The following is a 14,593-nucleotide window of genomic DNA, read 5'->3' on the forward strand; positions in this document are numbered from 1 at the left end:
CCTCACTTGTTGGCACATTTCAGTGGCCTCCCGTTCCCCAGGGGTTTAAGCACCGCCCCCTGGAGGCGGCCCTCCTCACTCGCCTGGGACTTCCCGGTGGAGCGAGGAGCGCAGCAACACGGCTCCCGACTTCCCTCACGGAGGACCCGGCCCAACAAGTAAGAATCTCTCTATTCTGTTTCACCTGCTGCTGAGCTGGGTGCTGCCCTGGGAGGAGGTGGAAGGGCAGGAGGGCAGCCGCTGGACACCGCAGCGGGCTCTCGGGCAGGCCCTGAGCTCTTTGAGTTTAGGGGCCGGAGCTAGGTCTCTGCATCTGTGACATCGCCCAAGGGATGCCTCCTGGCTCCCTGGGCTCGAGAAATGGAGGAGAGACAAAATGAGCCCCACAAATCAGCCCTGAATTGTGGCTCATCTTTTTCTCTTAAGTCTTCCCATGAATGGGAATTAATGCGTGATATGGCCTCTCCTAAATCCGTTGTCCCACAGAACGGGGAGTTCTCTTCCTAACTGGTAGACAAAAGGCCAGAGTGCAGCAGGTGGCACAACTGGGAGAACACGGGTTCTGCATTCAGATAGAGCTCAACTCAGAAGCTACCCCTTCCTCCCACGGCTGTGTGATCTGGGGGGACCAGATGGACCCTCTGAGCCTTCCTGCTTCTTCTGTAGAAAGAGGGCAATGACCGTGCCCCCCCCCTTACCCCCCGCAGGCTGCCAGGTGCATGACCCACAGCGAGCGCAGGTTACATGTTACCTGCCTGTCTTTCAGATAAACTTTGATTCTGGCTCCCTGTGGTACATGCAGCAAGTCTGGGATTGGGCCAGAAGTCAGGGGCTCTAGGATAGGGTGTGTCACTTTCTGGAACTGCTAGGAACCCCAAGTGGATTTTGGCTATAGGGCAGCCCCAGTACTAGCTGTCTGTGCACTGCTTAAATCTGAGTGGCTCTCCTAGCTCTGCTAGTGGCGTGCACCTGCTGGAATCTCCCTCCTGCAGTTGTCTGCAGATGGAGTGACTAGCATGGTGGCAGGGGTGGGCCAGCAGGAACATCTGGCCTGCCGATGCTTCTTCCCTGATCAACCGCGGGACACACTTCAGCAGCCTCGCTGAGGGACCCCTGTGGCTAGCCCCAGACTCTGCCCTGCGGAAAGCATTCACAACCCCAAAAGCACAGCCGCCTGAACGTGTTCCTCACAAAGGAAGCTGTTAGGGACAGAGGTTCGGGAAGTTTGTCTGGAGCCATTGCATCGGATGGGCACGCAGCTCTGATGGGGGCTGAGGGGAGATCTGCAGTGGCCCCCTCCCCAAACACACAGCTCTTGGGTGGCTGGCCCGTGAGATACAAACAGGCACTTTCCCCAGCGGGAGGAAGTCGGCAAGAAGCGTGGGGGAATCCAGCGGCCACGCTTGTCACTTCTACTCAATGCTGCTTTTTCCTTTGCCAGTCGTTATTCAAAAGCCTCTCTTCCTCTGTGCCCACCCATTAAATAAATGTGAATCGAGAGGGTGCTTCCTGCAGCTTGAACAGCAACAGGGAGTGAGAAAGGGACCCCACAGTTCCAGCTGGCAGCCAGACTGGTGGATTCTGGTCTAAGTCCAAAGCTGCTGAGGCCAGGCTGCGGCTTGCCAATGACAGTTTGTATTTTAGTCTTCCAGTTACTGGGCCTCAATTTTTTCATCTCTAAAATGGGCTCACACTGCCCCATTACTGGGGTTTCTTGAGCATCCAGAGAGAAAATGAATGTGAGCCTGCTGGGCCAGCTGAAAGACATTTTGTACCTGGAAGGCCAAGGGCACTGAATTTGGAGTCTGGCTGTCATTTCCTGTCTGTGCATCTTGGGGCAAGGAGCTTGGCCTCGCTCAGTCTTGGTTTTCTCATCTACCAGATGGGATACCACAGGCTGCCTCCCAGGGCGATTCTGACATCCAGATCAAATGTCCCTTCCGGCCAGGAAGACAGGGTTTGCCTTCAGTGAGCACCGCCGTGCCAGGCCCTGGACCGAGTGCACCATGCACATCCTATCATTCACCCTCCACATGGTCCCATGAGTCCCTATCCCCACTGTACGACGCTCAGAGAGGTCAAGCTATTTGCCCAAGGTCACTGAGCTGGGAAGGGGCACCACCGTGATACAAACCCAGCATCTTGTCTAAAGTGCTTTCAGCACTTTGCCTTACTGGCTCACCTGTCATCTGTTGTCATTGACTCCATCAAAGGCAGATCCAGAAGCACCAGGGCAAGGAAGAAGCCAATGCAGGGGCATTAAGGCCTTGGTCAGCTGGGGTTGACATGGCCATTCTCAGGATAAACTAGGACCTGGGACTTCCTCTCCCATCTGTCCTTGGTGGCCTCCTGCAGCCAGGCAGCACCAGTGTGTAGTTTCGAAGTTGCCCACTAACAGCCACACATTCCCACAGCCTGGGGAGCTCAGCCCTGCCTGGCATGGGCCTGTGTCCTGTGGGGCCTCCAGGGAGGAGCTCTGGTACCTCTTAGGTCACTAACAGAACCAGAGAGGAACCAAGTGAGGGGCTCCCAATCTCTCATCTGACCCCCCACCCCCACCCCATAGGAGGTGAGATCTGCCCTTCCTCTGCACATTAATGAGAATTACGAGCCCATCCTGTAGTCACACGAGACACTCACTTTAGCTGTCAGACACAAACTGCCTCTACCCTCCTCCCAGAACGTTAGCTGGTCCAGTCTTCACAGCCAAGAGGATCCCAGAGGTCAAAGACCTGCCCAAGGACATACACCTGCTACCAACTATGACCTTGGGCACACCTACCCACAATAGCCAAGTCAACCCCAGTGAGCTGAAACCAGTTAGGCCAAGGCCAAGAAGCTGAGTGTTTTTTCACTCCATGGTTTGCAGAGTTGGCTGAGAAATGGAATTGCCTGGAGAACTTTACCTCCTGAGGCCAAGCTGCCCCCAAGACAACTAAATCAAAATCCCTGATGTCAGGATGCTTCCACAGCAATGACAAAATGGAAATCAAGGTTAAGATCCACTGACTTGGCCAGCACCGCAGCTCACTAGGCTAATCCTCTGCCTGCAGCACTGGGTTCTAGTCCCAGTTGGGGCGCCGGATTCTGTCCCAGTTGCTCCTCTTCTAGTCCAGCTCTCTGCTGTGGCCCTGGAGTGCAGTGGAAGATGGCCCAAGTGCTTGGGCCCTGCACCCGCATGGGAGACCAGAAGGAGGCACCTGGCTCCTGGCTTCGGATCGGTGCAGCACGCCGGCCATTTGGGGGGTGAACCAATGGAAAAAGGAAGACCTTTCTCTCTGTCTCTCTAAATCTACCTGTCCAAAAAAAAAAAAAAAAAAAAAAATCCACTGATTTAACCAATGTAGCTTTTGAGGAGGATAAGAAAGCTTAGTCCAGGACTAGGAAAGGGACTTCCTTAACAGCAACTGTTAAAACCAACATTAGGGATCCCATTCACAGCTTAATCCACAGGAATTGAAGGCTTACAGTTGCACAGTGCACAACGTTCCTGGCTGTCTGGGGCAGCCCTGCTAGCTCTGTACTAGGCATTTGCCAAACGCCCTGCAAGTCTCCCCTCATTTGTTAGACAAACACCTCAGGAAGAAGGGGCTCCACTCAAAGGCCAGCTTTACAGAAGAGCAAACAGCAGACCGAAAGCAGCTGTGCCTCCTACTCAAGCCTGCTCTCCGAGCGGGAAGGCAGCCACAGACTGAGAGTGACGAGTGGGAGTGGCTGTGATCCAAGGCAGCAAGGCAGTGGAATTGGGTCCAAAGGCTCAAGTTGTCAGACTCCAGCTCCAGAAGGTAGCTGCTAACTTGCTAGGCTGAGAAGGGACAGAGCCAAACGCAAGCCCAGGTCGGAATGGTTCCACGTCCACTTCCTCCCGCGGCGCTGCGTATAGCTCTGAAGGACTAGCTGGCCACTTAACTCCCTCCCCTCCGGGGGCCTGTTCCCTCAGGACCCCCAGCAGTCCTGGGAAGGTCCCCAGACAGCCTCAACTCTCCTGGCCCAGCGCCTGGGCTTTGCTGAGCAGCCTTTGTGGTGACAGGACCCGTGTGACCCTCTTTCCCACATGGAGGCGTCGTTTAATGAAATTAAAGGGTGGTGAGCATTTGTCCCAGTGGTGAAGACACCCAAACGCCGTATCAGAGGGCCTGCGGTCAAGTCCTGGATCTGGCTCCTGATTCGCGCTTCCCTGCCCGTGGGCACTCTTGGAGGCAGCAGGCGACGGCTCAACTATCTGGGTCCCTGCCATCTACAGGGAGACCTGGATGGAGCTCAGGGCTCCTGGCTGCAGCCTGACCCAGACCCAACCGTTTGTGGGCATTTGGAGAATCAACTAGCAGTTGAAAGCTCCCTCACTCTCACTCTCTGCCTCTCAAATAAATAAAAGTGAATTAATGTAGCTAAAGGACAGGAAGGCTGGCTCCACAGTCCTCTATGCCCCAGGGGCTCCCAGCAGCACTGCCCCAACGCAGGCATGTGCACAACCTCCCATGTTGCTTGCTGGAGTCCAGCAATTTTCCCAGCTACGCTTCTGTGCTGAAGATCAACCCAGATCCTTCAGGATCCCTGCTGCAGCCACACCGTTGCCTGGGGCTGGCCACTGCCTGGCCCTGTGGTGCAGGACTGGCTACGTAATACGCAGGGACCCACAGCAAAATCAAAGTGTGGGGTCCCTTGTTTGCAATGTGTGAGGAATTTGAAGGCAATGGCAACAGAAAGCCCAAATGACACCAGGCCCCTCTACTGAGCCTGGCAGGCCGGGTCCTCTGGCCAGGGTGGGGCCTGACCCTGGGGTGTGCAACCCTGTGGCTGTGCCTGGTGACCCACAGAAGGAAGGTCAGCCAGGGCCAGTGGGTCTTTTTTCTGGAATTTAATGGCAGAGAGAGAAAGAGACTGCCCGATGGAAGGGAAGGAAACCAAAGTCATAAAAATTCCCCAAACTTGCTGACCGTTTACCCTACATAGCAGCAGGAGTGACCTTTCCTGCATTGAAAGGGACGCACTCTGTGCCCCGCCTGGAACCCACCGGCCACCCGCGCTGCCGACACCCTCGTAGCGGCTGGCTCACGCCTGGGCAGCACACTGTGCTTCTGTGTGCCCCGAACAGACGCTGCTTGTTCAAGGTGCATGAGTCACGCTGGCTATTCCTTAGGCCCTGGTGGCGCCCCCTTCCCCTCCCCATGGTCAGATCATGGCAAGGCCCTTCCCCCCAGATCCAGCCGGAGGTAGGTCCTCAGCGCTATCAGAGCCGCCTGTCCCACTCGTGATATCCCTCGCCATTTCTCATCGTGCATTTTTACTGCTTTGTGCTTGGGTTTAGCAGCCTGTTGGCTAAGGTCAGAAAAGCCTGGTAAGGTGTAGGAGCTGTAATAGCACAGACCTCGCCTGCCAGGGTCACCGCCATGTGGCCCGGGTCTACCACAGTACCTGCAAATGAACTTGAACATTTGGGGAATGCACGGCTTTTCCTGAGTTGTGCCTTCATTGTGGTCACTGCGGGCAGGCAGGAGCTCTTGGTTTCATGGACTTCAATTTTTTAAAGATGTATTTATGTGACACACAGAGAAGGAGAGATAGAGAAAGACACCCTCCATGGGACCCTTTTGAATTGGCCTTTTAAATTTTTTCCTAAAGATTTATTCATTTATTTGGAAGACAGAGTAACAGAGAAAAGGAGAGAGAGAGTGAGAGAGAGAAATCTTCCAGCTGCTGGTTCACTCCCCAGATGGCCACAACAGTCAGGGCTGAGCCAAGGCAAATCCAGGAGACATGAGCTTCATTTATGTCTTCCACATGGGTGCAGGGGCCGGGTCATCTTCTGCTGCTTTCCCAGGAGCATTAGCAGGGGACTGGATCAGAAGTTGAGCAGCCAGGACTCAAACCAAGGGCAGGCACCAGCCTCTGTAACTACTGTGGATCTGGCCACATTAACAATGAATTCCCTCATTTGTTCCAATGCATTTCTGCTAACCCATTTGGGAATCCAGACTACATAGTTAGTCTGCTAAAAACATTCATTCTGCCATCTCCTTTCCTAAATGTGCACAAATCATTTCTGTTTCCGGCCTTATTGCCAGGCAGCCTGAGCAGCTCAGTGTGGGGTGACAATGACCTGCACAGAATGAGAACTGAGGACACAGAAGCAAAGAATTCCTCAGTTAAAGGGCTGGTGGAACTTGGTAACAGGAATAGGCAGCAAGTGGGGGGTGGGGTCCATTCCAGTGTCATTCAGGGTTGTCTGATGCATTAGCTCCCAGGTAGCTTGCTCCCCCAGGACAAGAAAATGTCCATTTTTAAGAAAAAAAAAAAACGGGCTGTGTTTGGGGCAGTGGTTAAGATGCCACGTGAAATGCCCACATTCCCTATCACAGTGCCTTGGTTCAAGTCCCTGCTCTGCTTCTCATTCCAGCTTCCTGCTAGTGCACGCCCTAGAGGGCAGCAGGTGCTCAATGGTGGCGCACCTGCCACCCACATGGGACACCTGAATGGAGTTCCTGGCTCAGGGCTTCAAGCAGGCATTTGAGCAATGAACCAGAGATGGGAGCTCTATTTGTCTCTCTGCCTCTCGAATTAAATGATTAACTATTTTTTTACAAGGAGGACGCATGAATATAGCCAGCTGTCTATTTTGTCAAGTGCCCATTTTAAATTAACTACCAAACACTATCATGGCCAATTTTTAAGGACCAAAGAATTAGGACAGCTAGAAACTGAAAGCAGATAGCCTTATGGAAAAGGTGAGAAGACAGGACGTTAATTAGAATTCTCACTGAACAAACGGTTCTGAGAATATGAGTTCAAGAAAAATACTAGCAGCTATGTTTCTATGCTGTGACACAGTCTGGCTGTATCCAAAATATTGTACAACGATTAGCACCTTTTCCAGTGTACATATGCGGTCTCTCTGTGGGCTCCCCTGGCAGGTGGCATGGGAAACAGCCTCGCTGCGGATGCCTCCGCTCGCCGACACTCATCTTGGCCTCATTCAGCCTACACCCCGCCAGACCCTGCCTCCGCATCCACTGTCCTCAGCAACCGCTTCCAAGTTTCCACTCATCTAGTTCACCTGGAGAACACCTGTTCGCCCAGTGGGCCCCATCCAGTCGGGGAGCAGCTTTCATCCTGTTCCCCGTGCTGGGAGGTAGCGAGCGCCTGGGGAGGGCACCACAGCCCAGCACCCAGTAAGGTGGGGACCCGCTCCCTCGGAGGCTGTGTGAAGACTACAGGCTTTCAAGTCCAACCAGACTCTGTCAGTGCCTGGCATACAGCAGGCACTCAACCTCAGAAAAGCTGGGCTCCTGAAGGGGGCAGAGCTGAAGTCTCAATTTTCTCTGCAAATGCTAGAAGCAGGTCATGCTCAGGCAGTGTCCAGCCCCTTGAAACTTCTCTTTGAAGGAAGTCTTGGGGTGGGTGTTTGACTGAATGGTCGGGATACCCACGTCCCACGTCAGAGCGCCTGGGTTCAAGCCCCAGCCTTGGCTCCTGACTCCAGCTTCCTGCTAAAGCAGACCCTGGGAGGTGGCGGTGATGCTCAAGTAGCTGGATTCCTGCCACCAGCGGCGGGCCGGGGTGGCGGTGGGGGGCTGGACTGAGTCCCTGGATCCCAGCTTTGTACAACGCCCACCCCCCAGATATTGCAGACACTTGGGGAGGGAGTTGGCAACTTTTTTTTTAATTTCTACAAAAACATTTCCTCTCCTTCCCACCTTCTCTCTTGCTTTTGGACATTCCAAGGTTAAGGAACCAGCTTGTAGAAGAGGGAACCCTTAGGTCTGAATTTCAACTACACTCACCACTTTCAAACTGCCATGGTAGAAGTGAGGCCATCAAGTAGCCAGCCGGTTGCATCAAAGATGCCAGCCATCCCTTTGTAACGAGTGGCACAGCCCCTGCCTCGCACAGCCTCCTCTTTGGTCCACACAAAGTGAAAAGCTAGACATTCCCACCACAGCATTTGGAACTACAGATGGAGAAATTAGGGTTAGTATTTTCACCCCTGCATGTATCCAATCATCTTTAACAAGTACCTATCACTTTTTATCTATCTTTCCTTTTTCTGTTTTTCAAGTTCATTGAAACACACAAACTCACACCTAATTCCCTTTCTAGTCGAAGACACTTTTTTTGTTTTTTTTGCAATCAAGCCAGAAAACATATGCAGGTCCCAACCCATTTGCTGTAACCCAGGCTCACTTGCTTCCCTTCCCCAGGTATCTCACAAACACTATCACCGATCCTTACAAGCCCATGCATCGGTCCAATCACTGCCAAGATCAGGATAGCGAGGACCCCCTGACATGAAACCCCCACCCTTCAACGGTGCCTGCTGGGCACAGGCGGGATTGGGGGCTCAGCTCTAACCCCTGTGCCCATCTCCACAGCCTCCATGTACTCCGAGATCCAGCGGGAGCGGGCGGACATCGGGGGCCTGATGGCCCGGCCAGATTACAGAGAGTGGAACCCGGAGCTCATCAAGCCCAAGAAGCTGTTGAACCCAGTGAAGGCCTCGCGGAGCCACCAGGAGCTGCACCGAGAGCTGCTCATGAACCACAGGAGGTGCGGGTGGAGTTGGGCTGCCCTGGCCCAGCTGGAACAGGTGCCCCTCGGGGAAGGCAGCCCTGGTCTCATCCTGGGCTCCTGGAGGCCGAGGAGGGCTGGGGGTGCCCTCCGTGGTCAGCACGGACACTGCCAAGATCCAGTCTGCAGAGGGTCCCCAAAGCCCTGTACACCCAGCCATCCACTTCACGCCAGCACCCCAGGGGCGTCCACCAGGAGCACAACCAGAAATGAACCCAGTTCCCACACTTGCAGAGCAGATGCAGGCACAAGCAGGCAGGGATGGTGTTTCATAAATTTTATTCCAGAGGCAGAAAGAGGGGGATCGTCTGTCTACTGATTCACTCTCCAAATGCCCTCAACATCCAGGGCTGAGCCAGGCCAAAACCAGGAACCAGGAATTCAATCCAGGTCTCCCACGTGGGTGATGGACTCCAGTACTTAAGCTATCACCAGCTAGCTTCCAGGCTGCACATTAGCAGGAGGGGAGCCAGGACTCAAAACCCAGCCACTCCCATACGGGGTGCCTGCAACCTCAATAGTGACTTCATCACTGCACGCAAAGTGGGTCTGGAAGCCCAGTGGAGGAACCTGGGAGGGGTCCAAGGTGACTGCCTGCAAGAGTGGATGCCTCGGCTAAGGCTCAAGTGGGGACAGGGGTGAGCCAGGCTAGGACGTGGGCGTTGCATGGCAGAGCGGGAAGCATGTGCAAATGAAGCCACACAAGCAGCTGGGTGTGGCTGGGGCAGAGACTGAGAGGGGTAGCCAGGAGTAGAGCTGCAGAGTGACGAAGGCATAAGCAGTGGAGGCACACCATCTGGTCAGCGTTGGCTGAGGTAGGGGAACGGACCCGCCACACTGGAGGCGGCAAGCAGGAAGCACAAAAACCCAGTATGATGAGAGAGGGGCTCCAGGGACAAACAGGCTGTGGCTGGGCTGGAACTCCACAACCGATAGGCGAGGGTGGACAGGGCGCAGCAGAACCGGGAGGAAGGCGGCATCGCCGCCTTTGTCGCTCCCTCTGCTGGCCGGTTCTGGTATTGGAGCCGGTTGCGATTTCCCTTCCAGTTTTCAGGAGTGACCAACATCCTTTTGTGCCTGGGTAGTTTGGGGTTTTCTATTCACTCGGTGTTATTACAATAGCATTTTCTCTGATTGGCTTTCAGAGGCATCGCATTTAATATCAAAAATGTCACCACAATGAAAAGCAGAAGCTTAAAGATGAACCAGGGGAAATATGTGCAATATTTTACAATATTTGCAATAGATTTTATTGGAAAAAATTTATATGCAGAAAAAATTAATAAATTCTGATCTCTTAAAAATCCACGAGGAAAAGATAAGTGAGCAAGGGGCACAGCGCTGTGACATAGTAGGCTAAGCCTCCACCTACAGCGCCAGCATCACATACGGGTGCCGGTTCGTGTCCCGGCTGCTCCATTGCTGGTCCAGCTCTCTGCTTATGGCCTGGGAAAGCAGTACAAGATGATCCAAAGGCTTGGGCCCCTGCAGCCGCATTGGAGACCTGGAAGAGCCCCCTGACTCCTGGATTAAGATAGACTCAACTCCAGCTGTTGCAGCCATTTGGGGAGTGATTCAGTGGATGGAATACCTCTGTCTCTCCCCCTCCAACTCTACCTCTCAAATAATAATTTAAAAAAAATAAAAAAACATAGATGAGCAGAAAGCAGGAACAATTAATTCACACAAAAGGAAATGCAAGGAGTTACTCAACTTATCAAAGCCTGTTCTATGTAAAGACACAAATGAAAACCAGACATTTACTTATTTGAATAGCAGAGAGAGGGAGAAAAGATCTTCCATCCGCTGGTTTATTCCTCAAATGTCTGCAACAGGTCTGGGCCAGGCTGAAGCCAGGAGACTAGAACTTCATCCGGATCTCCCAGTGGGGAGGGTGGGTGGCAGGGATCCAAGAACTTGGATCATCTTCCACTGCTCTCTCAGGCACATTAGCAGGAAGCTGCACCAGAAGTGGAGCAGCCAAGACTCGCTCCAGCAGCCTATATGAGGTACCATTGTTCCAAGTGGCATCCTACCCCATTGTGCCACGATGCAGGACCCCAGATATTATTTCTTAGCTACCAGATTTGCAAAGGTAAAAGAGATTGGCTGGTGGCAGAAGGGAGAAGCAGAAGCTCTTGTGCGCTGTTGACAGAGCGGACAGGCTTCTAAGGGACAGACAGAAATAGGAATCCAAGATCTTCCCTAAGAACCTGATGCAAGAACGCCACCTTTAGAAACTCATCCAGAGAACCTAAGCAGGGGCGTGCGTTCGGCTCAGAGGGTGGGATGCCCACAACTCTGGCTCTTGACTCCAGCTTCCTGCTAACGAAAACCCTGGGAGATGGCCACTGATGGCTTAAGCACTTGAGTCCCTGCCACCCACCTAAGAGGCAGGGTCCAAGTTGCAGCCAGCCGAGACCCAGTCCTGGCATGGCAGACAAGTGGGGAGTGAATCGGCAGAGGGCAACTCACTCTCTGTGCCTATCACATAAAACCTGGTCTCTGCAGTCAGACAGGCCCGGGTTCAGATCCTCACCCAGGCCCCTTGTGGCTGTGGCTCGGAGGAGTGTCCTCAGCTGACCAGCCCCTGTTCCCTTCTCTGTAAAATGGGACAGTAAAGCTTCCACTCCGGGGGCTGCTAGGAGGATGGCATGGCGTCACTCCAAGGTGAAGCCCTGAGCCTGGGGGAGGTGGGAGGGCAGGGGTCTCCTGACGGCCCCCACCCCACCCCCGCAGGGGCCTGGGCGTGGACAGCAAGCCCGAGCTGCAGCGCGTGCTGGAGCACCGGCGGCGGAACCAGCTCATCAAGAAGAAGAAGGAGGAACAGGAGGCCAAGCGGCTGCAGTGTCCCTTCGAGCAGGAGCTGCTGAGACGGCAGCAGAGGCTGAACCAGGTGGGTGGAGAACCCAGCGCCGGCCCCAGCCTCTTCCAGGGCCGCCTCCGGGCCCAGAGAGGGCCTCTTCATGTGGCCGCAGCTGGTCAGCAGGAGACCAGGGAGGAGGAGCACCAGTCAGGAGGAGCACTGGACCCGGAGTCCGCCAGCAGCCTGAGCCCTCGCTCTGCCACTCACGGCTCTGTGCGACTTGGAGGAGTGGCTTCACCTCTCTGGACCTGAGCTTCGTCCTTGCCCCAGTGTGCCACAAGCCAGTTCCGATGTCACTCTCACATTGCCCTGTGAGCCAGGTGGCACTGCCACCTTGGGGTGGGGGGTACTGAGGCCCAGGTGCAGTCAGCGGTGCTCTGTCCACCCAGGCCCGTTCCGTCTCCCTCCCGAGAACACCCAGACCCCGCGGTTCTGAGACCAGGAATGAATTCCCACAGCCCCATCCACTTCACGCCGCTGTGTCTCTCTCCTTCAGCTGGAAAAACCCCCGGAGCAGGAGGAAGAGCACGCGCCGGAGTTTATGAAAGTCAGGGAAAACCTGCGGAGGATCGCCACGCTGCCCAGCGAAGAGCGAGCCCTGTAGAGCGGCTGCGGCGCCCAGCAGCCCGGGCCCCCCACCCCATGCCACGAACACCTGCTCCTGTAGAACAGCCTGGCCCTGGGAAGCTGGCGCCCCCTGAATGCCCAGCCATTTCCTTCTGAGCACACTCCCTCCCTGCCCCAAAGGGAAGCCATTGCCAGGTGAACCCTCACCAAGGTGCCCCTCCCTGCACAACTGCACAGTGGGTATCGGAGCCCCTCTGGCTGTCAGGCCCAGAAGCAGCCCGGCTCCCTGGTCTCAGAGAACTCGCCCACCTGTGGTTTCACCTGTGGCCAGGTGAGAGCAGCTAAGCAGAGCTCAGCTTCCAGGACACCCGCTTTGAAAGCCACCGAAGGCAGTGAGGGAAGGCACTGAGGCAGGGTGCAGCGCCCATGGTGGCAGCAAGCAAGGTAGACACTCACGAAGGGCACTGAGGGTTTGCCAACGCCCCCCACCCCCGCCACACCCAAGCTTTGCTCTCCTCCTCTCCCCCTGCCCAGTCCGGACCTTGTGAACACACCTAACGATGCGTTTCACACACCTGCTTGTGCGTAGGAGCCACAGGGGCTCATATTCAGTTATGGCGCCTGATCTGGCGGACGTGGGCCGGGGGCTCCCAGGGAAGGCCGAAGCTGGAGCACCCGGGGTGGACCCTGCCTTGGGGCTTCCCCACCCCACTCCACGGAAGACTGTGGCTCTCTGGCCCAGCATCTGTGTCGAGGATGTAATGAGTGTTTTCCCCAGGGACAGACGTAATTGCCAATCTGTGTTTCTCACCTGTGCAACTGCACCAATATGCGACTCCAGCCAAAAGCAGCAAAGACTTCACCTTTTCCTCTCGCCTTTGGAGAGCGTGTGCTCCCACCCCCACTCAGCACCTCCAGAGAGAGCTGCCACCCACCACCCAGATGCCCTTTCTCACTCCTATCTGGGTGACCAGCCAGGGACCAAGGGTGGCGTCTCCTTCCTGTGAGCAGTGCCCGCAGAGGTGTAGATGTAGCCATTCTGTCTCTGTGTGTGCATGCTCATATTCACGTTCAACCGAGCTCAAAAAGCTCCTGAACCTGACGCGCTGAGCGTGCGGTGCCGCTGTGTAAACATCAGCCGGATGAGGTTTATGCCGAAGATGCACGATCCCTAAATAAAGGCCACCTGTGCCCCAGAAGTCCCCCTTGGGGGTCTGTGTGCTGTTCGGACGCGTGGAGAGAAGCCAGACTGGGCGTCCGGGAGGAAGCAGGCCATTCCCAGGGAACTCGTGGGATTCCAATGGATGGCCACCAGGGTGCTCCTTGGAGGCAGCACGTCATGGAGAGAAAGTCCCAGAGGTGGAAGGGACCTCAAGCCCCAGGGGAGCCATGGCAGACACCCAGTTCACTCCCCAGTGGGCAGTCCAACTCCATCTCCCTAGCTACTGCCTGCTAGACGCTGTAAATCCAGACTCTCACTATTCCGCCTCTTTTGACACTGAAGGTGACCATGTGACCAGGTATGGCCAATGAAACTGGAGAGGAAGTCCACAGGGGCTTCTGGGAAAACTCAGGCTTTTCGGATGAAAGAGGCATGGCTAACACCTCCCTCCCTTTCCCTTCCTCCTGCCTTGACTGAGGAAGTGACGCCTGGAGCCACAGCAGACATTTTACCACATGAGGAAAAAAAGCCAAGAGAATCGCAGACATCAACCCTATCATCCTTGGACCAAGCCAGTGCCAGCAGCTATCCTCCAGAGGTCTTGTAAATAAAAATAAATCACTCTTTGTTGTAAGCCATCGTTGGTCAGTCTGTTAACTGTAACCAAAAGCATCCCTATGGACACAGAAGGCCAGACGTGTCTGCCCAGAATTACCTGGAAGATCACACTACAAATTCCGATCCCTCGTTCTCATCAGAAACCTACTGGGTTGGAATTGACCAGCTGTAGGACAGAGGTCTGTCTTTCTACACCTTCTCCTTCTGGCCTATCTGACACAGCTACTTGGGCCTGACTAATGCACACATCATTCAACAAGCACTTGGAGAGTGTTTGCTCTGAGAAGGAAGCCTGCCACATCCCAGGGCATCACTTAGAACAGAGCCTGCCCACCACCTGGACCCTGCGGTGGTCACCCCCAGCTGGTCTCCCTGTGCTGCCCTTGCCCCAGAGCCCATACCCAGTGTGGCAGCCAAGGTGGTGCTGCAGATCCTGCCGCTCTGCACAGGGCCCTCCACTGGCTCCCAGTGCAGCCCTTCCAGCATCTAGAAGGTCCTACGTTCCCAGCTCCCTAACTTCTGACCTCCTCCCCCAGCCCGCCCCTTACCCACACAGCTGCAGCTAGTCTGGCCTCCTCCTCGCCCCACTTCAGTGCCTTGCACCTGTCAGCCCCTCAGCCAAGAGCCTATTTCCTCCAGAGAACCACATGGCCCACTCCCTCACTCTTCAGATCTTTTTTAGATTTACTTTAAGGGCCACCACCGGCACCCCATATGCTCACTGGTTCGTGTCCCGGCTGCTCCTCTTCTGATCCAGCTTTCTGCTTATGGCCTGGGAAGGCAGTGGAAGATGTCCCAAGTACATGGGCCCCTGC

General features: G+C 55.0%; 1 protein-coding gene across 9 annotated transcripts in view; it reads left to right on the forward strand.

Moving 5' to 3' along the window:
• FAM107A (family with sequence similarity 107 member A) overlaps positions 1 to 13,794 on the forward strand; it is a 54,995-nt gene extending 41,201 nt beyond the window's left edge. For 2 of the 9 annotated variants that reach the window (XM_008260854.5, XM_008260853.5), the window contains 3 exons: positions 8,370 to 8,544; positions 11,305 to 11,461; positions 11,928 to 13,794. In XM_008260854.5, the coding sequence (XP_008259076.2) occupies positions 8,370 to 8,544; positions 11,305 to 11,461; positions 11,928 to 12,035 (440 nt within the window). In that variant the 3' untranslated portion in view covers positions 12,036 to 13,794. Of the gene's footprint in view, positions 1 to 85; positions 159 to 2,869; positions 2,995 to 6,911; positions 7,175 to 7,722; positions 7,969 to 8,369; positions 8,585 to 11,304; positions 11,462 to 11,927 lie in introns of those variants that run through there. The other 7 variants (XM_070050665.2, XM_089306019.1, XM_070050667.2 and 4 more) reach the window with 7 other exon arrangements.
• The last annotated feature ends 799 nt before the right edge of the window (positions 13,795 to 14,593 follow it).

Source organism: Oryctolagus cuniculus, chromosome 10 (assembly GCF_051225735.1).
Source record: "Oryctolagus cuniculus isolate XC-2025 breed Fujian yellow rabbit chromosome 10, ASM5122573v1, whole genome shotgun sequence".
In the NCBI taxonomy this organism is placed as follows: Eukaryota; Metazoa; Chordata; class Mammalia; order Lagomorpha; family Leporidae; genus Oryctolagus; species Oryctolagus cuniculus.